The sequence below is a fragment of the Eublepharis macularius genome, chromosome 1, assembly GCF_028583425.1.
Source record: "Eublepharis macularius isolate TG4126 chromosome 1, MPM_Emac_v1.0, whole genome shotgun sequence".
Taxonomy (NCBI): domain Eukaryota; kingdom Metazoa; phylum Chordata; class Lepidosauria; order Squamata; family Eublepharidae; genus Eublepharis; species Eublepharis macularius.
Genome location: NC_072790.1, coordinates 29,722,385 through 29,742,014, shown reverse-complemented (window position 1 = coordinate 29,742,014; position 19,630 = coordinate 29,722,385). Strand labels below are relative to the sequence as shown.

The following is a 19,630-nucleotide window of genomic DNA, read 5'->3' as shown; positions in this document are numbered from 1 at the left end:
TTCCAACCCCCTATCCACTTTCGCTCTACTCCTTCATATTTATTTTATTTGTTTATTATAATATACTTTCAGATTCTTCTAAGCACTATTTCCACTTCCTTTCACATATAAATTGTCATATAAATAAAATCCTCTTAATCTATCTTCTTCATTAAAACTACTAATAATATTCATTTTGATAACCTGTGTTTTATCTTACTCCTTCTATTCTCTTCAATATGGGACAAACAATTTGCCCCCCTTTATACATCAATTCCAATACTTCTATACACATACTTATTATACACACTTATTGTTGAATTTACGTATGTATGTATATATTCACTCTATGTTACACGGTTATCTTTCCAAAAAATATAGATTAGTTAATTTCTATCCCATTAATTCTCATAGTATCAACGCTATTGCTACTTAATATAATACTTAAAAAACATATAAAGTTGCTTAGAATTTTTCCATTAACTCTCCACCCCCTCGGTATAGTCACTTCTCTCCTCCTGTGTACCTCAATAATTTTCAAACTGCCACAGTTCTCCTCCCACCTCCCATTTTTTCACCAAATATTGTTTCAGCTTTCCCCAGTCCGTGTTAAACTGCCCTGGATCAAGGTCTCTCAGTTTTCTTGTCATTTTGTCCATCTCCGCCATGTACAGCAATTTGTAAATCCAGTCCTCAGTAGTTGGCACTTCTTGTACTTTCCACTTCTGCGCATACAAAAGTCTGGCTGCTGCCGTCATATAGAATATCAATGTCCTATGTTGTGCTGGGATGTCTTCCATTCCCAAGTTCAGTAGCAGGAGTTCTGGGTTCTTGTTAACTTGAAATTGTAAAATCTCACTCATTACTCTTATTATTTCCCCCCAGTACTGCCTAGCTACCTCGCAAGTCCACCACATATGATACATTGATCCCTCATGTTTTTTACATTTCCAGCATTTATTAGACATATTCGAGTTCCCTAGCGCAATCTTCTTTGGCGTCAGATACCAACGGTAAATCATTTTGTAAATATTCTCTTTAATATTGGTACATGTCGTGATTTTCAATGTATGTTTCCACAAGTATTCCCACGCCTCCATTGCTATTTCTTTGTTAAAGTTTATAGCCCACTTCACCATTTGCACTTTGACTGTCTCATCTTCAGTATACCATTTTAACAACACTTTGTAGACCTTAGAAATTTCCTTTTGGTCTTCTTGTAAAATTACTTTCTCTAATTCTGAGTCTTCCATCCTTATCCCTCCCTTCGCACAGTCTGAGTAATAAAGATCTCTAACTTGTCTATATTGAAACCAGTCGTAGTTTGGAGACATCTCTTGTTGCGTTCTTATTCTTATTTTAAAGGATTCTATTTGAGTTATCTCCTTATACGTTAAACACTGTTGTTCATTATCGACCGTTCTTGGATCTATTACTTCATATGGAACCACCCAGGAGGGAATTCCTTCTTGTAGGTATTCTTTGTACTTCTTCCAAATTGTGAAGAGGCTTCTCCGAATATAGTGATGCAGGAACATAGAATCTGCTTTTACTTTATCATACCATAGGTATGCATGCCATCCAAATAATTTTTTGTATCCCTCTAAGGCCAGCAGTTTGCGATTTTTCAATGTGATCCAATCCTTCAACCATACCAGACAGATTGCATCATAATAAAGTCTCAAGTTGGGCAGTTGCATTCCCCCTCTTTCTTTTGCATCCTGTAACACTTTCATTTTCACTCGAGGCTTCCTGCCTGCCCACACAAACTCTGATATTTTCCTCTGCCATTTATCAAATTGCTTGGAGTCCCTAATGATTGGTATCGTCTGTAACAGAAACATAACTCTTGGTAACACGTTCATCTTGATTACTGCAATTCTTCCCAACCATGACAAGTTCAGCCTATTCCATTTGATCAAATCATGCTCTATTTGAGTCCATAATTTCTCATAGTTATTCTTAAATAGATCTATATTTTTTGCAGTCAATTCAATTCCCAAGTACTTCACCTTACTTGTTACCTCACAGTCTGTTATTTCCGTTAATAACTGTTGCTTTTGTTTAATCATATTCTTACATAAAATCTTTGATTTCTTTTTGTTTACATAGAAACCTGCCAAGTCTCCAAACTCTTTTATTTTTTCTATTACCTTAGGCATGTTTTCAATTGGATCTTCCACAATTAACATTATATCATCTGCAAACGCTCTGACCTTATAGGAAAAGTCTTTTATCTTTATACCACGGATCGCATTATCTTCTCTAATCTGCATCATCAAAATTTCAAGAACCAAAATAAACAACAATGGGGATAGCGGGCAACCTTGTCTTGTACCCTTTCCAATAATCAGTTTTTTAGTCAGCTCGTCATTCACCACAATTGCTGCACTCTGGTCTCTATAAATTTCTCTCACTGCTCTTATGAACCTTTCCCCCATTTGTAGCTGTTCCATGGTGGCAAACATAAAGTCCCAGTTCAAATTGTCAAATGCTTTTTCAGCGTCTACAAAAAAGAAACCAACCTCCTTATCACATCGCCTGTCATAGTATTCTATAGCGTTTATGACTGTCCTTAGGTTGTCTCTGATTTGTCTATTTGGTAAAAAGCCTGCTTGTTCTTCTCCAATAACTTCGGCTAGCCACCCCTTTATTCTCTCCGCCAAGATCTTTGCAAAAATCTTGTAGTCATTATTAAGTAAAGAGATAGGCCTGTAGTTTTTAACATTGGTCAAGTCCTGTCCTTCTTTGGGGATCAATGATATATTTGCTTCACTCCAGGTATCTGGGATCCTTTGGTCCCTCATAACACCATTGATCACCTCTTTTAAAAACGGTACCAGTTCAATGGCCATTGCCTTGTAAAACTTAGCTGTGAGTCCATCAGGCCCTGGCGCTTTTCCCAAGTTTGTTGACTGTATTGCCTCCCTTATCTCTTCTTCTGTTACTTCACTGTTTAGTTTAACTCTCCACTCCTCGGACATTACTGGCAGCTTCATTTTCTCCAGATATGCGGCTATCGCATCTTTATTCACTTCTTTCTTATCATACAATTTAGCGTAAAATTTATAAAAGGCTCTGCTAATAGCGACCTGTTCCAGGTGTACTTTATTGTCATCACATATTTTATTTATTATCTTTTTCTCCTTTCTTTTCTTCAATTGCCATGCCAAAAATTTCCCAGGTTTGTTCGCCCCTTCAAACGACTTTTGATTCAGTCTTTTCAGATTCCATTCCAATTCTTTATTATTCATGGCCGTCAACTGCTCCTGAAGGATTTTAATGTCCTGATATATTTTCTTTTTCCCTGGTCTTTTCTTCAACTGGATTTCTTTGGCTTTTATTTTTTCCATAATCTCCTGTCTCTTCTCCTCTTTTTTCCTTCGGAGTCTTCCATTTAAGTCCATTAATACACCTCTGATTACTGCCTTGTACGTGTCCCATACCTTGTTGGTTGGTACTTCTTGATTCATGTTGTACTGTATGAAGAATTTAGTCTCCCTTCTCAACATTTCCATATTTTCTCCCTCTTGCAACAAATCCTCATTTATTCTCCATCCTTTTCTCTTAGTTCTTTTTCCAAATTTCCACATAATTGGGTTATGATCTGAGCCTACCATAGGCATTATTTCTACTTCCTTAGTCCAAAGTACTAAGTCCTTTGAGGCCCAGATCATATCAATACGCGATAAGGTAGAGTGTCTTGCAGAGAAAAAGGTATACTGTCTGATTGTGGGATTCTGCGTTCTCCACATATCTTCCAACGCTTCCTGTTGCATTAATCCAAAAAAAGTCTTTGGTAATAATCCTCTTTTCTTTTGTGTAGTGGCTGATTTCTTGTCTTGTTCCAAATTCGTAACTCCATTGAAGTCTCCTGCAAGTATTATCTGATCATATGAAAGTTCATCTAGTTGCTTCTTTAAATCCTCAAAAAAGCACTCTTTAGCTCCATTAGGCGCATATATTCCAATCACCAACACTTTCTTTAAGTTCCAAATGCATTCCACTGCTATAAATCTGGCTTCCCCATCTCTAATTATCACCTTTGGTTGCAGCTCTTCTTTTATATATAGTACCACTCCCCTTTTTTTCTTTTTTGAGGCCGCTACAAATTCAATGCCCAATTTACTTACTTTAAGGTATTTTACATCCCGATTTCTAATATGAGTCTCTTGTAAGCAAACTATATCACATTTCTGTTTTAATAGCCAGTGGAAAATACTTTTTCGCTTATTAGGTGAGTTAAGTCCATTTACATTCCACGATAAAACTTTGCACTCCATATTCAAAGCCTTGTTGTTGGTAAGTCTTTTTCATTGTCCATCATGAACCTTTCCATTTCCAATTCAGATCTGATGCGCTTTCTTACCCCTCCAAATTCAAAAGATATCCCTTCCGGTAATTCCCATCTGTATCTTACTTTCATGTCTTTCAAAGTCTGGACTAACACTTTGTATTTTTTCCGGTCCAAGAGCACCGATCTGGGTAACTCCTTCATGATGATAATTGTCTTGCCATCAACTATCAATGGATCTTGAAATTGCTTAGTCACTATCATTTCCCTTACATTCCTTGTCGTAAATTGCACTATCACATCCCTTGGTACCTTTCTCTGGGTCGCAAATCTGGAATTTATTCGGTACACCACATCTAGGAAAGCCACAACCTCCTCCTCCTCCTTTTCCAGGTATTCAGCTAACACTTCAGTCACCTGTTCTTGTGCTGTCTTTCCTTCTACTTCCAACAAACCTCGAAACCTCAGCTGCTTTTCCATATATTTACTCTCCGCAACTGCCATTCTTTCCCTCATTACTCTCATGTCCGTTCGCTGCGTCTCTGTAAGGTTGTCCATCGCCTTCTCCACATCGTTAACTTTTTGCTGTGCTGCCTGCAGGTCGGTTTGTATCGTCTCCATTCCCTTTTTTACTTCTGCCAGCTCATTTTAACTGTCTCTTTGACATCTTTGACTTCTTTCACCAACTCCAATTTTGTTTCTTTAAGCTCCTTTAGCATTTCACAAAATTTTTTGTCCAAGTTCTCTATGGCTGCTTGCCACTCTTTCTTCGACATCGTGGGGCTTGATTTACCTCGCTCCCACGAGTCTGCACGTTTTCTTAGCTCCGTGGCGTCCAAATTGGTAGTCCTTTTAATTAATTTAAAAGTCCCGGTCCTTTAAATGAACAAAAATCGCTTCAAAAATCCAAAATGTCGGGCGTCTTTTCTCTGGTTTCTCTGTACCCTTTTGTAATCCAAGATGTCCTACTTCCGCCCTTGCTGAAGCCAAAGCCCTTCCCTGTTCAAAAATGGCGATGCCCTTCTTCCTGTCTTCCAGTAGGGGCCGTCTCCTTCTGGCAACTCTATCACTATTACGTACTTCCTGTTTCCCGACTCTCCGCTGCAGCTCTCGCGATGGTAGAAGTTTTCCCACAGCCTGCTATCGATTCTCAACCACAGGTATGATAAACAAATGTCTCTTTTCTGAAATTACTTCTTTTTACTTAGTCCTTTTTGGAATCTATTTCTTGCCGGGTTTCCCCCTCCTTATAGTAAGTCTGTTGCAGTTTAAAAAGTCCTTTTAAAACTTCGTTACTTTTAACAATCCATCCCAATTCAGGAGATAGTGATCTTTACCTTTTCAAACGTCTTTCTGGGTTGTAATCACTGCTTCAATCTTAAGTTCTCTTTCCGTTTGTTTTCCCCCTGTTGAAGCTTGGGCACGAAGGTCTTATGCCAGCCGCACTGGCCCCGGGTCTGTCGCGGAGATCTATGCCGACCTGTCAAAGGGTGGGACCTCAAGGGTCGAGAGAGAATCCTTAGCGCAGAACCCCCCCTCGCCCGAGATCAACGCACCCTGAGGTCTTTGAGCGTTCTTTGCCTGTTCTCCGCCTGAGAGCAGGTGGCTGGGGACTATTTGTGCCCCTCCGGCCGCTGAAACGGCAGCCCGGTCAGCTCTGCACTTAGAGCTGCGTTAGACCTCCATGGATCCCAAACCGGAAGTCGCCTTCCACATTTTTTTCATTATAACTATCCTCAATGAAGTGAAAAGTTACTCCATGTGGGAAGAAGACTGTTATCAATATATGGTTCTGGAGTGTAATCCTGAACTTCTTACTTATACTTGCTTGGTAGAAAATGTCTGGCAAATTTACTATTCAAGTGCAGTTGGGAGCTGGTAGATATGGGAGCAGGACTTACCGAAAGCGCCCCGCATCAAGCAGTAATGCTTGCAGCTTATCCAACCTCTCTAGGATTCCACCTGCTGAGAATGGGGCCACATCCCCCCCCTTCCCCACTACACTAATCTACACAATACCAGATCTGTTAGGAACAAGGTTGCATGCATTGCTGGGATGTTGCAGGAAGAGAAAATTGATGTGGCTTGCCTAACAGAGACATGGCTGCAGGAAAATGACAAGGTGTGTCTGTCCCAACTAACTCCTCCTGGATATGTGATCCTACACCAACCTCGCTATAGTAGCCAGGGAGGAGGGGTTGCTGTTACCCTCCATGAGTCCTTCAACTTCTGCAGATCTCCAGTACAAGCTATAGCTAATATTGACTGCATGTTCCTGTCTCTGGGAATAGATTGAGTATCTTGCTTGTGTATAGACCATCCAGCTCCCCCCTAAGCACCCTCTCTGAGTTGGCAGAGCAGCTAGCAGACATGGTGTTGGAAACACCTAGACTTACTGTTCCGGGAGACTTCAACATTCATAGCTAAGAGCAACATAGCTAAGAGCAAGCTAGTTATCATCACTAGCTTTCCCTCATTTCCCCACCACCACCATCCCCTTGCTATACAACGTCATCATTCTTCCTATACACCAAAATCCTCCTGCTTCAGACCTGATTTCTGTTTCTCTCACTTTCTGTCACCCTCCCCTTCTAGTTCTCTCCCTAAAGCCCCCTTTTTGCTTTTCTTTGAGGGAACTAGATAGGCAACCACACATGGATGGGCTCTGCTGTACTAGCCATGGACAAGACACCTTTGAACACTGCTTACACGACGAATTGCTATGTTTGAATTGCATTTTAAGTTTGCCTAGCTTTGTTGCCTTTCTCTATCTTATAACATTCTCTACATAGTCATGCTTGTGCATACACAGACATATGAACCTAAAACCAGGTTTGGGGTGAACTTGTGAAGGTAAGCACATGTGTGTTTCCCCCTTATTTCCTGGAAAACACAGGCAAGACTCCCATTTTCCACAGCCGCTCTCTTAACACACAGCCACGCATCAAAAAGCTATTCTGAGGGTCTCACCACCACACAAGACAAAATAAACTCAAATTACACAGGTAATTCAAGTGAATTTTGTAATTCAAGTGTATTTGAGTGTAATTCAAGTGTATTTTGTCTCGTGTGGTTTAACCCTGAGTCCCAAAAACCCAGCCATAGAGACTACGACTGAGGGTGTTACACAGGCAGCCAAGAACCTTTGGAACAGCACCAATATACCACACATTAATGTCACAGTTCTGAACATAAGTGACATGTGGCAGTAGAGAAGCAGATATATGTCAAAGTGAGGGTTCCCTCTTGAAAACAGCTAACAAGAAGTTGAATCACTATTTGCTATGTTCAGAAATGTACAATACAAAACTGTTAAAGAGTAAAAAGTTTTATTATACCCCATCCGTAAAGCAAGACAGTTTGTGTTCAGTAAAGGGCACGAAATTCTTGCTTACCGAAACGAATTTTGTAACTTGGAGAACAGTAACAGAATAATATCAGACTTTAATACCCCTCAGTACTGAATTAACATAAATAGCGCTTGGCAAAAACAAACATTTCCTACTGACTGATGTTCAGCAGAGAGTTGAATTCACTGGAAACTGACACAGAAATGTTATGGTTGAAGGAATGGTTAATGTTGAGAAATAAAAGGCTACTGGGGTTAGAGGGTCATGACCTAAGATTCGGATGGCATGCATACTTCTGGTATGACAAAAAGTTAATGTGGATTTTAAAAATCATTATATTAGATGTGCTATTCTGAGACCACAAAATAAATATAAATTTAGGCTGTGCCCAAAAATGCCACTCTGGATTTCACAAGAAGCCTTTTTTAAGACAAGAAATGATATTCAAACGTAAGTGGTTACAGTATCAAGATATGTTAGATCTCTTACAATGTGAACATAAAATGAAATCGAGAGATTTCATTTTACAAAGATATACTTGTTCTTTGATAAGGATATACTTGTCAATGGGTTTTTATGCACAATTAACAGAATGACTTAAAAGTTGATAAAAGAATGTATAGATTCAAACTATGAAGGTATCTGAAACAGAATTATGTAAAAATGATGAACATGTTATTGCTAAAATGTATAAACTTTTGTTGAGATTGGAAACAGAAGAAGAACAGGTGAAAATATGTATGATAAAATGGACACGAAACTTTGGATATAATATACAACTTGAACAATGGGGGAATATGTGGTCGAGGGGCCTTAAATTTACATTAAATTCTGGTTTGAAAGAAAACTTGTATAAAATGATGTACAGATAGTATATGTCACCAGAGAAATTAGGGAAAATGTATAAGAATGTTTCGAATAGATGCTGGAAATGTGAACAGCAGGAGGAGACATTTTATCATTTATGATGGACATCGAATAAAGTTTTTTTAAAATACACTTAATTATCCAGAAGATTCTAAAGACTAATATAAGAATGAAACCAGAGGCGTTCCTTGTTGGGACCAATGGCCAAACAGTTGGAAGTCATTCATGGTACACTTTTTTTGTATATGACAACAGCAGCGAGGCTGTTATATGCTCAAAAATAGAAAGCTACAATATTACCTACAATAGAGGAATGGCTAGAGAAAATGACGGAGTATGCTGAGATGGCCAACCTTATGTCTTTGATTAGGGAAAAATCGCTGGATAAATACATTGTTACCTGGAAGCCCCTTATAGACTTTTTGTGGGAAACAGAGAGAAATAAACTGATGGTTTGTGCATTTGAAGATGAGGAGGCAGAGAAAAATGTTTTAGAGGGGAAGGAGATATAGTCATTAAGGATTAATTTGGAGTTAAGGTATAGTATTGATGGTAAGGTAAATCTGGAATCACGGTATAATATGTTATATATCTTTTCACAGAGGAAATTGGTAATTGTTTACTAATTTCTTTTGTTTGTTTCTTTTTCATAGATATTTGTTTTTCCTTTTTTCTTCTTTTTATTAATTTGGAAAAATTCTTTTCAATAAAACAATATTTTTTATTTTTGCATAGAACTCTTAATGTAAACAAGGTATATAAGGTACAAATGATCTGGAGCATATGATGTAATACTGCATATTATATGAATGTTGTATTTAATTTGAAGTATTTGGGATATAACTCTGTTTGTTTCTGGCTATCCCTCCCCCTCATTGACTTATTGGATAGAACTAGAAGCATCTTCATTGGAAATGCTGACTTTGCATAAGCAAAAAAAGTTGTGTTTAGGACCGAGTCTTTAGATGACACCCTAGAAATCTTGGACAGGGAGTTTAAAAATTACACTGAGAAGAGGAACTGTAGAAAACCAAACACTACCTGCCCATATTTTGCTGCCAAATGCAGAGGTGTCCAATACTGATTATCCACAACGTTGACATTGGCACCATGATCCAGAACGAGCGACGCAACATCCTTGTATCCATTTGCACAAGCGATATGCAACTGCGATGAATCCAAAGAATAACAAAGCAAAATATATAACAATATTTAAAGCTAAGGATGAAATAAAACGTATCCAGTAAAATCCTACTACAATGCTTGTTAGAGCTCTCGTCTTATTTGATTGTATCGGCTTATACTGTGTAATTTGCCCTGAGTCTCAGTAGGACAAATGGGCTATAAATGAAGTGAAATAAATGAATAAAATTTAAAAACTAAGAAATTTGACACAAGAGTTGTACAGTTCTACTAGACAAAAGATACTGCCTTTATTTTGTTTAAAATAACAGGTACTGTTCGAATTTAAGCTTTTAAATATTTGGTGACTCGAACATCAATGTGTGAGGTTTCTGATGTCAAACTACTAGTCCTCAAACTTGTAACTAATGTGAGTAGAGAAAGAGGGATACATTTATTTATTTCTGAGACTTCCATCCTGTTTCCCTGTCTCTGAGAATCTCATTGTAGATTATAATTACATTAAAATATCTAATTTTGATGCTTAAATAGCTAATATCAGAATATCTAAGGCAGTTCTGTTCAAACCTGAGTTGATGGGGAGAACTTGGTTTACTGTAATTACCAGACAAAGTGTTTTTTTTGAGATGATATAAACTAACCTCTGCCAAAGGCAGTCAATTTTCCTGACTTTTCAACATAATAGTGGGATAAGCTATGGTTTCTGATAAAGAAAACTAGTGCCAGTGATAATATAATAACAGTAACATTTGATTTATATACCACCCTTCAGGACAACTTAATGCCCACTCAGAGCAGTTTACAAAGTTATTATTATCTCCACAACAAACACCCTGTGAGGTGCATGGGGCAGAGAGAGCTCCGAGAAGCTGTGACTGACCCAAGGTCACCCAGCTGGCTTCAAGTGGAGGAGCGGGGAATCAAACCTGGTTCTCCAGATTAGAGTCCCACGCTCTTAACCACTACACCAAACTGGCTCTCTGATTCAATAATGTGATTCAATAATCATCAATATAAGTCCAAGAAGGCATGTATGAAATAACTTCCATGACAAATCAGTAACCAGTGTCAAATATGGGTTCAAATATGTTCCCAAACAGTTTAGGTAAAGTATTTGCAACTTCAATCATCATTGTCCCCATAAATGTTAGTGGCACTAAACTAGAACAAGTGATTTGTGCATTCACTGCTGGCACCAGGGTTTCTGGTGCCTACGGCGATCCCCACACGTGTGCACACAGCACGCGCGGCCCAAACTGCATGATGACATCATCATGCAGCAAAAGCCGGGCCCATTGGCTGGCGGGTGGCTGGGGTGGCGCGCAGAGGCGGCCCGTGCTCCACACGCTGCCCTGGCCGCCTGCTGTGCCTGGCCCATGGCTGCTGCGCCTGGCCAGGGGTGTGTGGCAGCGGCGGCAGCGCAGGGCTGGCCAGCTGTAGCAACCACGGGCCAGGCACACCAGCTTCGTGGCGCGCGCCTCCACCCCTGACACCCCCTCCGGCGCCCCGCCACCCGCCTCAATGGTGGCACTGGCCCTGTGTGCATTATATGGCCCCGGTTGCTTCTGAATCCCACAGACATCCTTGCAACTTCTACCCACTGCCACCACATCTTAGTTCTCCAAAGAGTTGGCAAAGTGTAGGTGTGGCTCTCAATTCCAAAGCACAGACCTTGAGTCTCTGTTCTTAAGCACTTGTATCCTTCAACAAGAAGTCTACTAGACTGGAGTCTCTAACCAACAGCCTTTACATCTCATCTTACCAATGTGATTCCTTCGTCATTCTTCTGATTCACAGTCCCTCCACTTGATAAAAGATGTCTGACATCTGTAAGCATTGATGTAGATTTCTGAATTTTCATCTGGCACAGCGAATTTTGTTCCACACCTACGGAACATGTTTTTTAAAAGAACTATTTATCCATTTTCTTTTTACAAAACAGACTTGTTATCATAGTAAACTGGCTGGCCTCTGTGTGGATAATAAAACAGTGAAAACTGGGCATACACAGTCATGGTAGAGGTTTCTAAATACTTGGGGGACACCACCAGAAGGCAGAAAAATAAGACTTTTAAAAATTATCCAGAAAGGCGGGGAGAGGGGTAGAACCTTTAAAAACTAGACTGATTAGAAATGAAAATACTCCAGAATGTTGAGATTAGTTATCAAAGAGGTGGGGATGAGGGGGAAATTAGCTTGATCAACCCCCTGAGAGCTTAGAGAAACCCAGAAAGGGAGATTTTGAGAGGTGGTGTGGGATTTCCAAATAGAGGTCTCTTACCTACCAATTCCTTTTGGACTCCCAAACTTGGTCACTTATGCCAGTGAATATAGCAATGAAAAAGGATCATCTACAATATTTTTGCAATGCTCAAGGGGCTTCTCAGCTATGGGGGGTGGGGTGGTTTAAAAATGAGAGACAAAGAATGTCCATGAAATTCTCGAGTAGGAACAGGTTTAGAAACAGTGGGTGAGTGGGTGCAGAATTGGCGGGAGACAGCTGGTGAGTGGTGACTGTTGAGAGTGACAGTTTGAAAAACTGTACCACACTGCTCAGAACCATGGCAGAGTTTGTGAGGGAAAAAATTCCAGACTGAGCCACTGGCCAATATCTGAAAATTAGAGGAAAATAAAATATAACATAATATTAACATGGTCCATCAGAAGGACTGAAAAATTAAACAGGGAAAAGTGAGGAAGAGAGTTTTAAAAAAAAGAGGACCAGAAATGAAAATATCTACCTGGACAGGTAGATGGGCCACATTGCTGCGGGGAGGTGAGGCAAGGTGGAGGACTGGCTGCTTGGGTAGTATGGTGGCTGCCATTGCAGGGAGGAGTGGGGAGGCCTCCCAGGCTCCTGTGCTCTGTGAGGCACCCTATTAGTGTGTGTGGATGAAAGGGGGAGGTGGTGCCTGGCTGTGGGGCTCACAGCCATACTTGGGTCTCGCTGCCATTCCATGTGAGAGTGGCAGTGAAATGGTTACCTATCCTCCCACCCTGTGGTTGCAAACTTCAGCTGGGGTTGTCTGTAACAACGTACCGGGCAGTTTTCAGGGCACTGGGTTGGATCCACCAGGGTTAGTTCACGCTGGCTGAGCAGCTCAACCAGTTTTGGATCCTCTTAAGGGATCTGGGGGGAAGCTGAAGGGTACATTCCCAAGGCCATTGCATTTATATATACATACACACATGGGGAATAAAGCACATCATAAATTGTCCAAGCCTACCATTTTCCTCCAGGTATGCCAGAAGGATACAACTGGACTCGGTCCCTTCCATTGCATAGTCAAGGGCGATGTTGCCATTCACATCTTGCAGCAGCACGTTAGCACCAGCCTACAAAGGAGAGAAACATTCTTGCGTCTGTACTAAGTTGGGAATACTTCACAGAAGACGGCACAACTGCAGGTAAATGGGTCGTGGAGAATGCCTCTCTTCTGATGTATGGTTCTAAGTCTCTGACTGTGTGGCGTATTTTATTCAGACACTGCAGTGAAAAGAAAAACCAGCACAGAACATGCTAGTGCAGACATACGGGCACCTTCTTTCTGATTCCTGCGATGAGACCACTGATTGACACTAGCTTGATGGGCAAAGGGAAAGAGAGACACAGAGTCACTGTTTCCCATTCCTTAATTTCAGACTGCGCCAAACAATGGTCCTAGTTAGTCTAGTGGGAGGTTTGCTGTTTAACATTCTACACGTGCAGGGCTTTTTTTCTGGGAAAAGAGGTAGTGGAACTCAGTGGGTTGCCCTCAGAGAAAATGGTCACATGGCCAGTGGCCTCGCCCCCTGATCTCCAGACAGAGGGGAGTTGAGATTGCCCTTCGCGCCGCTCAGTGGCGCAGAGGGCAATCTCAACTCCCCTCTGTCTAGAGATCAGGGGGCGGGGCCACCAGCCATGTGACCATTTTCAAGAGGTTCCAGAACTCCGTTCCCCTGCGTTCCCCCTGAAAAAAAGCCCTGCACACATGTAACCTTTGCAAGCGTAAGGATGAAACTTGGGTGCATTTGGGTACATCAGTGGAAAAGCATTACTTGGGCGGCCTTCTGAGTTCCCTCACTCAGAATTCCCTCAGGCAGGGTTCCAGCCCTGACAATGCCATTCGCGTGGTTCAGTTCAAACACGGAACAAAGGAGAAAGCTTAAAATGGCTGCCCCCACCCATCCTTCGTTTACCTCCACAGCAATGATGAAACATAGGAGTGAGACTAGAGTTCCAGCACTAGTGTGGCAAATGTTGGGAGATTTTAAGAACAGTGCATGAGGAGGGTGGAGCTTAGGGAGGATGCGATATCAATTCTGGGTGATGCCCTAGGAATTTCCACTAATTTCTATGGTAAAGACCATAGAGACATGAGGCAGTTCCTAAAGCATCACTGTGGAGTCCATTTTCCAACCATTTTTTCACCACAGGCAGGCAAATGGCAAACTAGTGAGTCTAACTCTGCTCCCCAATCTTGGCACACAAACAACAGCATAGAAATCCTAGGCAGGGAATTTATCTATCTGATATACGAGACTCTGATGAAAGACCATTTTGCACAAAACAGGAGGACTAGTTAAGGGGTTAGGGGAAATGCAGGGAAATCTACTGTGTGGGAAACTCATTGCCAATGTGGTGTATCTGTGCCACTACACTGTTAGAAATGGATTCTTTTTGATTTTCTGACTTGAGGTGACAGCCTGAAAGTCAACATGCAATTGGGAAATTATCTGGTGAATTTATATTGCTACTTTATTTTAGTTACTAACATGTAATAATAACAACAACAATAATAATCTGGCAATAGAAACCACCTGACTATGGAAGAAGAATGCAACAGTAGTCCCCATTGTCATCGGGGCACTTGGAACCATCTCAAAAAACTTTGCAATTCATATGGAAAACCTGCAGCTTTCTGACATATCACCTACAGAACTGCAAAAGACGGCGCTACTTGGAACAGTGTACATATGACGCCGATATCTGGTTGATACTTAGGTCTCCGGTGGAAACTTGTATCAGCTTAGCAAGGCCAATCAATAATAACGTGATCTCTGCTTATTGCTGATTGTGTTTTGGATAATTCGAATAATAATAATAATAATAAATAATAATAACAGGGTATATGGCACGTTAATGATATTCAGCATACTGTACTGAAAAAGAAGACTTGTGCTGAATACAAAAAAAGAATTTTTAAAAAATATTCAAGTCAGAATTAAATGGTGGAAACATAATTCGGTCTATGAACACCTGGGCCATCCCAGTGATTTGATACTGCTTGGGAATAGTAGATTGAACACAAGCAGAATTGGATGCAATAGACTGCAAAGCGAGGAAAATCATGACAGCCAATCATGTCCTACATCCTCAAAGCAACCTGGATCAACTTTATTGCCACAAGGTAATGGTGGCCAAGCAGTGCCAGATCTAGGGTTGCTGGCGCACAGGGCAACCCTAGTCCGACCCCTTGTGCGTGCGCACAGTGCACGCGCACTTTCAGCGCTGCGTGATGACATCATTTCAGTGATGTCATCACGCAGGGCGGAGCGGTGGAGGCAGCGTGTGGGGCTGGGAAGCCGCCTACGCCATTCGCCTCCCCGCAGGACAGGGGGCGGCTGGCTTGCTGCAAATGGCGAATGGCGCAGGCGGCCACGCTGCCTTTTGCCTGTCCTGCAGGACAGGGGGCGTGCGGCAATCTGGCCGCCCCCTATCCTGCGGGGCAAGCGAAAGGCCGCGCAGGGGGCTGCGAGGCTGCCCGCGCTGCTGCCTGCGTGCTCCCAGCAGCTGCGAGGCTGCCCGCGCGCTCCTGGGGGGCTGTGAGGCTGTGCGCACGCTCCCAGCAGCTGGCAGCTGCTCCTGGCACTCCCGCCCTGGCAGCGCCGGGGGCAGACTACCCCCACTGCCTCCCCCTCAATCCGGCCCTGTGGCCAAGGATTGTTACAAGTAAAACAGTAGTAGAAGAAAAAAGGGTACTAAATGATTACATCAAAAGCAAGAAACAGAAGATGATGTTTACAGAGAGAATAACTAAAGTTAAGGGTACAAAAGTGAATACAGGAAAGAAATGTTGAAAACTGCAGGGAGGCATGGCAAAGTAAACCACTGCATGGTCTATCCATGAAGACTATTGAGGGTAAAGTCGTCAAGCGTAACAACTGGAAATGGCTAATGCAAGGGATATTTTAAAAAGAGACAGACGGACTCATTTTCACCACACAAAAACAGTCATTAAGAACAAACTCTATGAAAGTGATGGATATAGATTTGAAGAAAAAGGATTTTTATATACTTTTTATATACTACTTCTGTGCCTTTTCAGTATTACATGCTTTGCACTCTTTCTATGCTCAGGAGCCAATGTAGTATTTGTAATGCAACCTGTAAGAATATGACACTTGAAACAAGAAGACCAAAAGAAGAACGTATGCAAAACCTCTGTAAGAACTGATGACTAAATATATTGCTTGTAGAGCTGCACTTATAAGAATATTACACATATGTTATATTATTCTACAGGATTCCAATATTCTCAGTACCAGAGAGCCTTTTGTAGAAAACTGATTTGATGCAGCAAGCTGGTTTTGGCCTGTGGCCTTATCTTCCTTAAGGCTGAGAAGAAACTGGGGGAAAGGGCACAGATGGGAAAAAAACATCCCTTCCTACCCACAGACTTCAGTTATCAGAGGGTACCAAGGCTGCCAGATTGAGACTCACTGGCGCCATTGAAAGTATTATGCCCAGAAGAAAGTAGGTGAGAGGTTAGAAGGCGTCCTTCCAAATTGAGGGCAAGATAAGGTGTTGCAAGATTTGGAATTCCCCCAAGTAGAGGGGCCAACCCAGAATTGTATCTTCAAATCAGAACTGACCCTAGATACCTTACGAGCCAATAAGATAACAAATATTAGAATATTGTAATATTGTTATGATTATCTGAAAGTATTAATTGCTCTGCGCTTCTATTGGAATTCTGATGAGCTTTTGCACACAAGGAGACCATCTACTTCTGTGTAAGAAAAAGGGCTCATCCAGCGGTTTAATTAAACCATCTGTTTTGCTTCAATTCAAGAAGGACTCCAGGATCTTATTTTAATTTTTATTGTGGTTGGTCGGAAAAGGGAGAACGAACAACAGAGGGGCAAAGTTTTGCTCATAACAAAAGCGAAAATTGAAAAGTCCATGAATGAAAGCTAGTGTAGATTACAGTATGTAAAAAGGCAGATGGAATGGTTGACCATCTCATCAGTGGGTGCAGAAAGACTAACTGACTATAAAAGAACTGTAATAAAGTAGCTGCAGTGCTGCATTGGAATTTATGCAAAAAGTATGAACTACCTTCCGAAAAATGTTGGTGGGAACATATCCCTGGGAAAGTTGTTGAAGATGAGAAAGTTAAGATCTTGTGGGATTTCCAAATCCAAATGGATAAGACATTACAACATAATATTCTGGATATGAGACTGATTGAAAGTAAGAAGGTCAAACTGAATGATATGGCAATCACAGGTGACAGTCCAATTGAAGAAAAAGAGGTTGAAAAAATAGTAAAAAATCAGGATCTAAGATTTGGAATTCAGCATCTCTGGGAGAAACATACAATGGTTATTTCGGTAGTGATAGAAGCATGAGGTTTAATTCCAAAAGGACTAACTAAACATCTAGGAGATATTGACTTAGACCGGATAACAAACTGGACAGCTGCAAACTGCCGCACTGCCTGGAACATGCCACATACTAACGTGATACGTCACTGACTCCTAGATTCTTGGATATAATCCAAGATGGCAAGGCATCAAAAATTCTGGGCCAAACATCTGATGGTGGACTGTGATAACATTGCATGATGATGATGATATAGATTTGGTGGAGGTAAACATATACTAGGAAAGCAAATTATTTCTGAAATGTGATATCAATTGGACATATTCTTCAAGAGTATTTTAGCCTATCGTTTCTGCTACATGTAGCAGCCCTACATGTAGTTTATTAACTAGACCAGCCATGATGACCCTTTGACAAGCATGATTTTGTTTAATTCTTTCAGTCCTGGACTGGATTCAGGTCCCCGGGTTCTTTATCGTACATTGTTCTCTGGCGGCTCCCAGACCTACAGTGCAATCCTATGCAGAGTTAATCCAGTCTCAATCCATTTGTTTCAGTGCACTTAGACTGGAATAACTCTTCTTTGGATAATATTGCTAGGCACAGCTTGCTTTTTCCGGAGATTCTGTCCCCCTTCCGTCTTGCTCTTTGAGGGGCATATATACACGGATTGCTTTACATCTCTATAGGAAACATGCTGCTCACTCTTACAGGGCCTCGTTTATTGCCTTCATTAGCCCTGTTAGCATTTCAAAAACCACCTGCTGCTGAGCTGCCAACTCATTTTCACAGTTGTGCGCTTCCCCCCCTCCTGTCATTGAAGATCCATCTTTCTGACAGCACTGTGTGACAAGCAGCCCTCGCATGTTTGAAAAATGAGATCATTTCTGTGCATTCTTCCATTAATTACAGGCTCATTAGAGGCTTTCCTTTGTGGAATCAGGGCAATCATTGCCTCCTACTGTATTCCACAATTAGACGTTTTCTACAGTGCCTTTATAGTTCTTGAGCCAAAACGGAACAATACAGAGCACAGCGATTAATATGATTGGCTCTTGATGTCATTCTTGCTTTTAAGAACATCACAATTATATTCCTGACAGCAAATGTAATGAGCAGAACTTTAGTACATTTTGGAAATGGGTGAGCGCAACTGAAAACAGTAAGATATTTGCAAACTGAATTGACAGTGGTTAAGAGCAGCAGGACTCTAATCCGGAGAATCGGGTTTGATTCCTCACTCCTCCGCTTGAAACCAGCTGGGTGACCTTGGGCCAATCGCAGCTTCTCAGAGTTCTCTCAGCCTCACCCACCTCACAGGGTGATTGTCCTGAGGATAATCATAACACACTTTGTAAACCACTTTGAGCGTTAAGTTGTCTGAAGGGCGGTATATAAATCAAATATTATTTATTATTATTGATCTACAACGGAGAGAGCAGAGTTTGGGAGAGGGGAGGTACCTCAGTGGATTATAATGCGAATCCGCCCTCTAAAGCAGACAATTTCTCCTGGGGAACTGATCCCTCTAGTCTGGGGATCAGATCTAATTAAAGGAGATCTCCAGGTCCCACCTAGAGGTTGGCAACCCTAGGTGGGAGCTGAACCTCATCTGCAGTGACTTCCTAAGGCCATTGAGGGAGTCTACGGCTGAGCTAGGGTTAGACTTTATGCTTGAACATAACACCATACCAGCTCATTGAAGAAATTCAAACACTAATAGATGAAGAGGCCAGTGAATACTATTTAGTAAAGGCCTATCTCTTCCCTCCAGAGCTTGCCTCTTTGACTGCTACCGATCCAGGATGATACTGCCAGACAGGCCTAGGAGACACTGGGGAGGCTAGCTATAGATGAATCAGCCCGTTTTTTGCAAAAATCCTGCCATATATTCAGGAAAATTCACACACAGTCAGAAATATGGTTGCTCAGATGGCATGCCATCTAGTGCTGTTCTCATTGTGGAGATGTACAGGAAAATGTGCAGACAAAGGATGAGGTTGGAGGATTAGGATAGACTATGTGGTGCTCAGCCCCAGTTGTCATCCACATAATGCCACCCGGTGCTATGGATAATACATTATTTTTTTAATTACAGGGATATCCACCAGAAACAGAGTTTCTGATTCCAGTTAACGTAGCTTTCTCCATAAGGAGAGTCTTAACCTCCATCCTTTCCCCCATCCTACTCCTTGCCAAAGAATTTGTCCTTGTTTTATCACACCCTGTACTGCCAAACTGATGCAAGCAGGCAGCAGAACACACTGCTGCTCACTTCTTCACCTGCAACTTGCTTTTCACTATTTTGTTGTCATCTCTGTTGCAGATGACATCTCTTAGTCATCCAGCCATTCCCTGGAAGAACAAAGGAGTCAAGGTTTTGTGTGAACGTGCCTGTTGAGGGATGAG

The 19,630-nt window shown here is 41.5% G+C and overlaps 1 protein-coding gene across 1 annotated transcript in view; it reads right to left on the bottom strand.

Annotated features, from left to right (window-relative positions):
- The window catches only part of MYO16 (myosin XVI), a 143,245-nt gene that overhangs the window by 92,433 nt on the left and 31,182 nt on the right, over positions 1-19,630 (bottom strand). The window contains exons 5-7 of the mRNA XM_054970913.1: positions 12,861-12,969; positions 11,396-11,520; positions 9,532-9,657 (exon numbers count right to left, since the gene is read on the bottom strand). Of these exons, the coding sequence (XP_054826888.1) occupies positions 9,532-9,657; positions 11,396-11,520; positions 12,861-12,969 (360 nt within the window). The remainder of the gene's footprint in view (positions 1-9,531; positions 9,658-11,395; positions 11,521-12,860; positions 12,970-19,630) is intronic.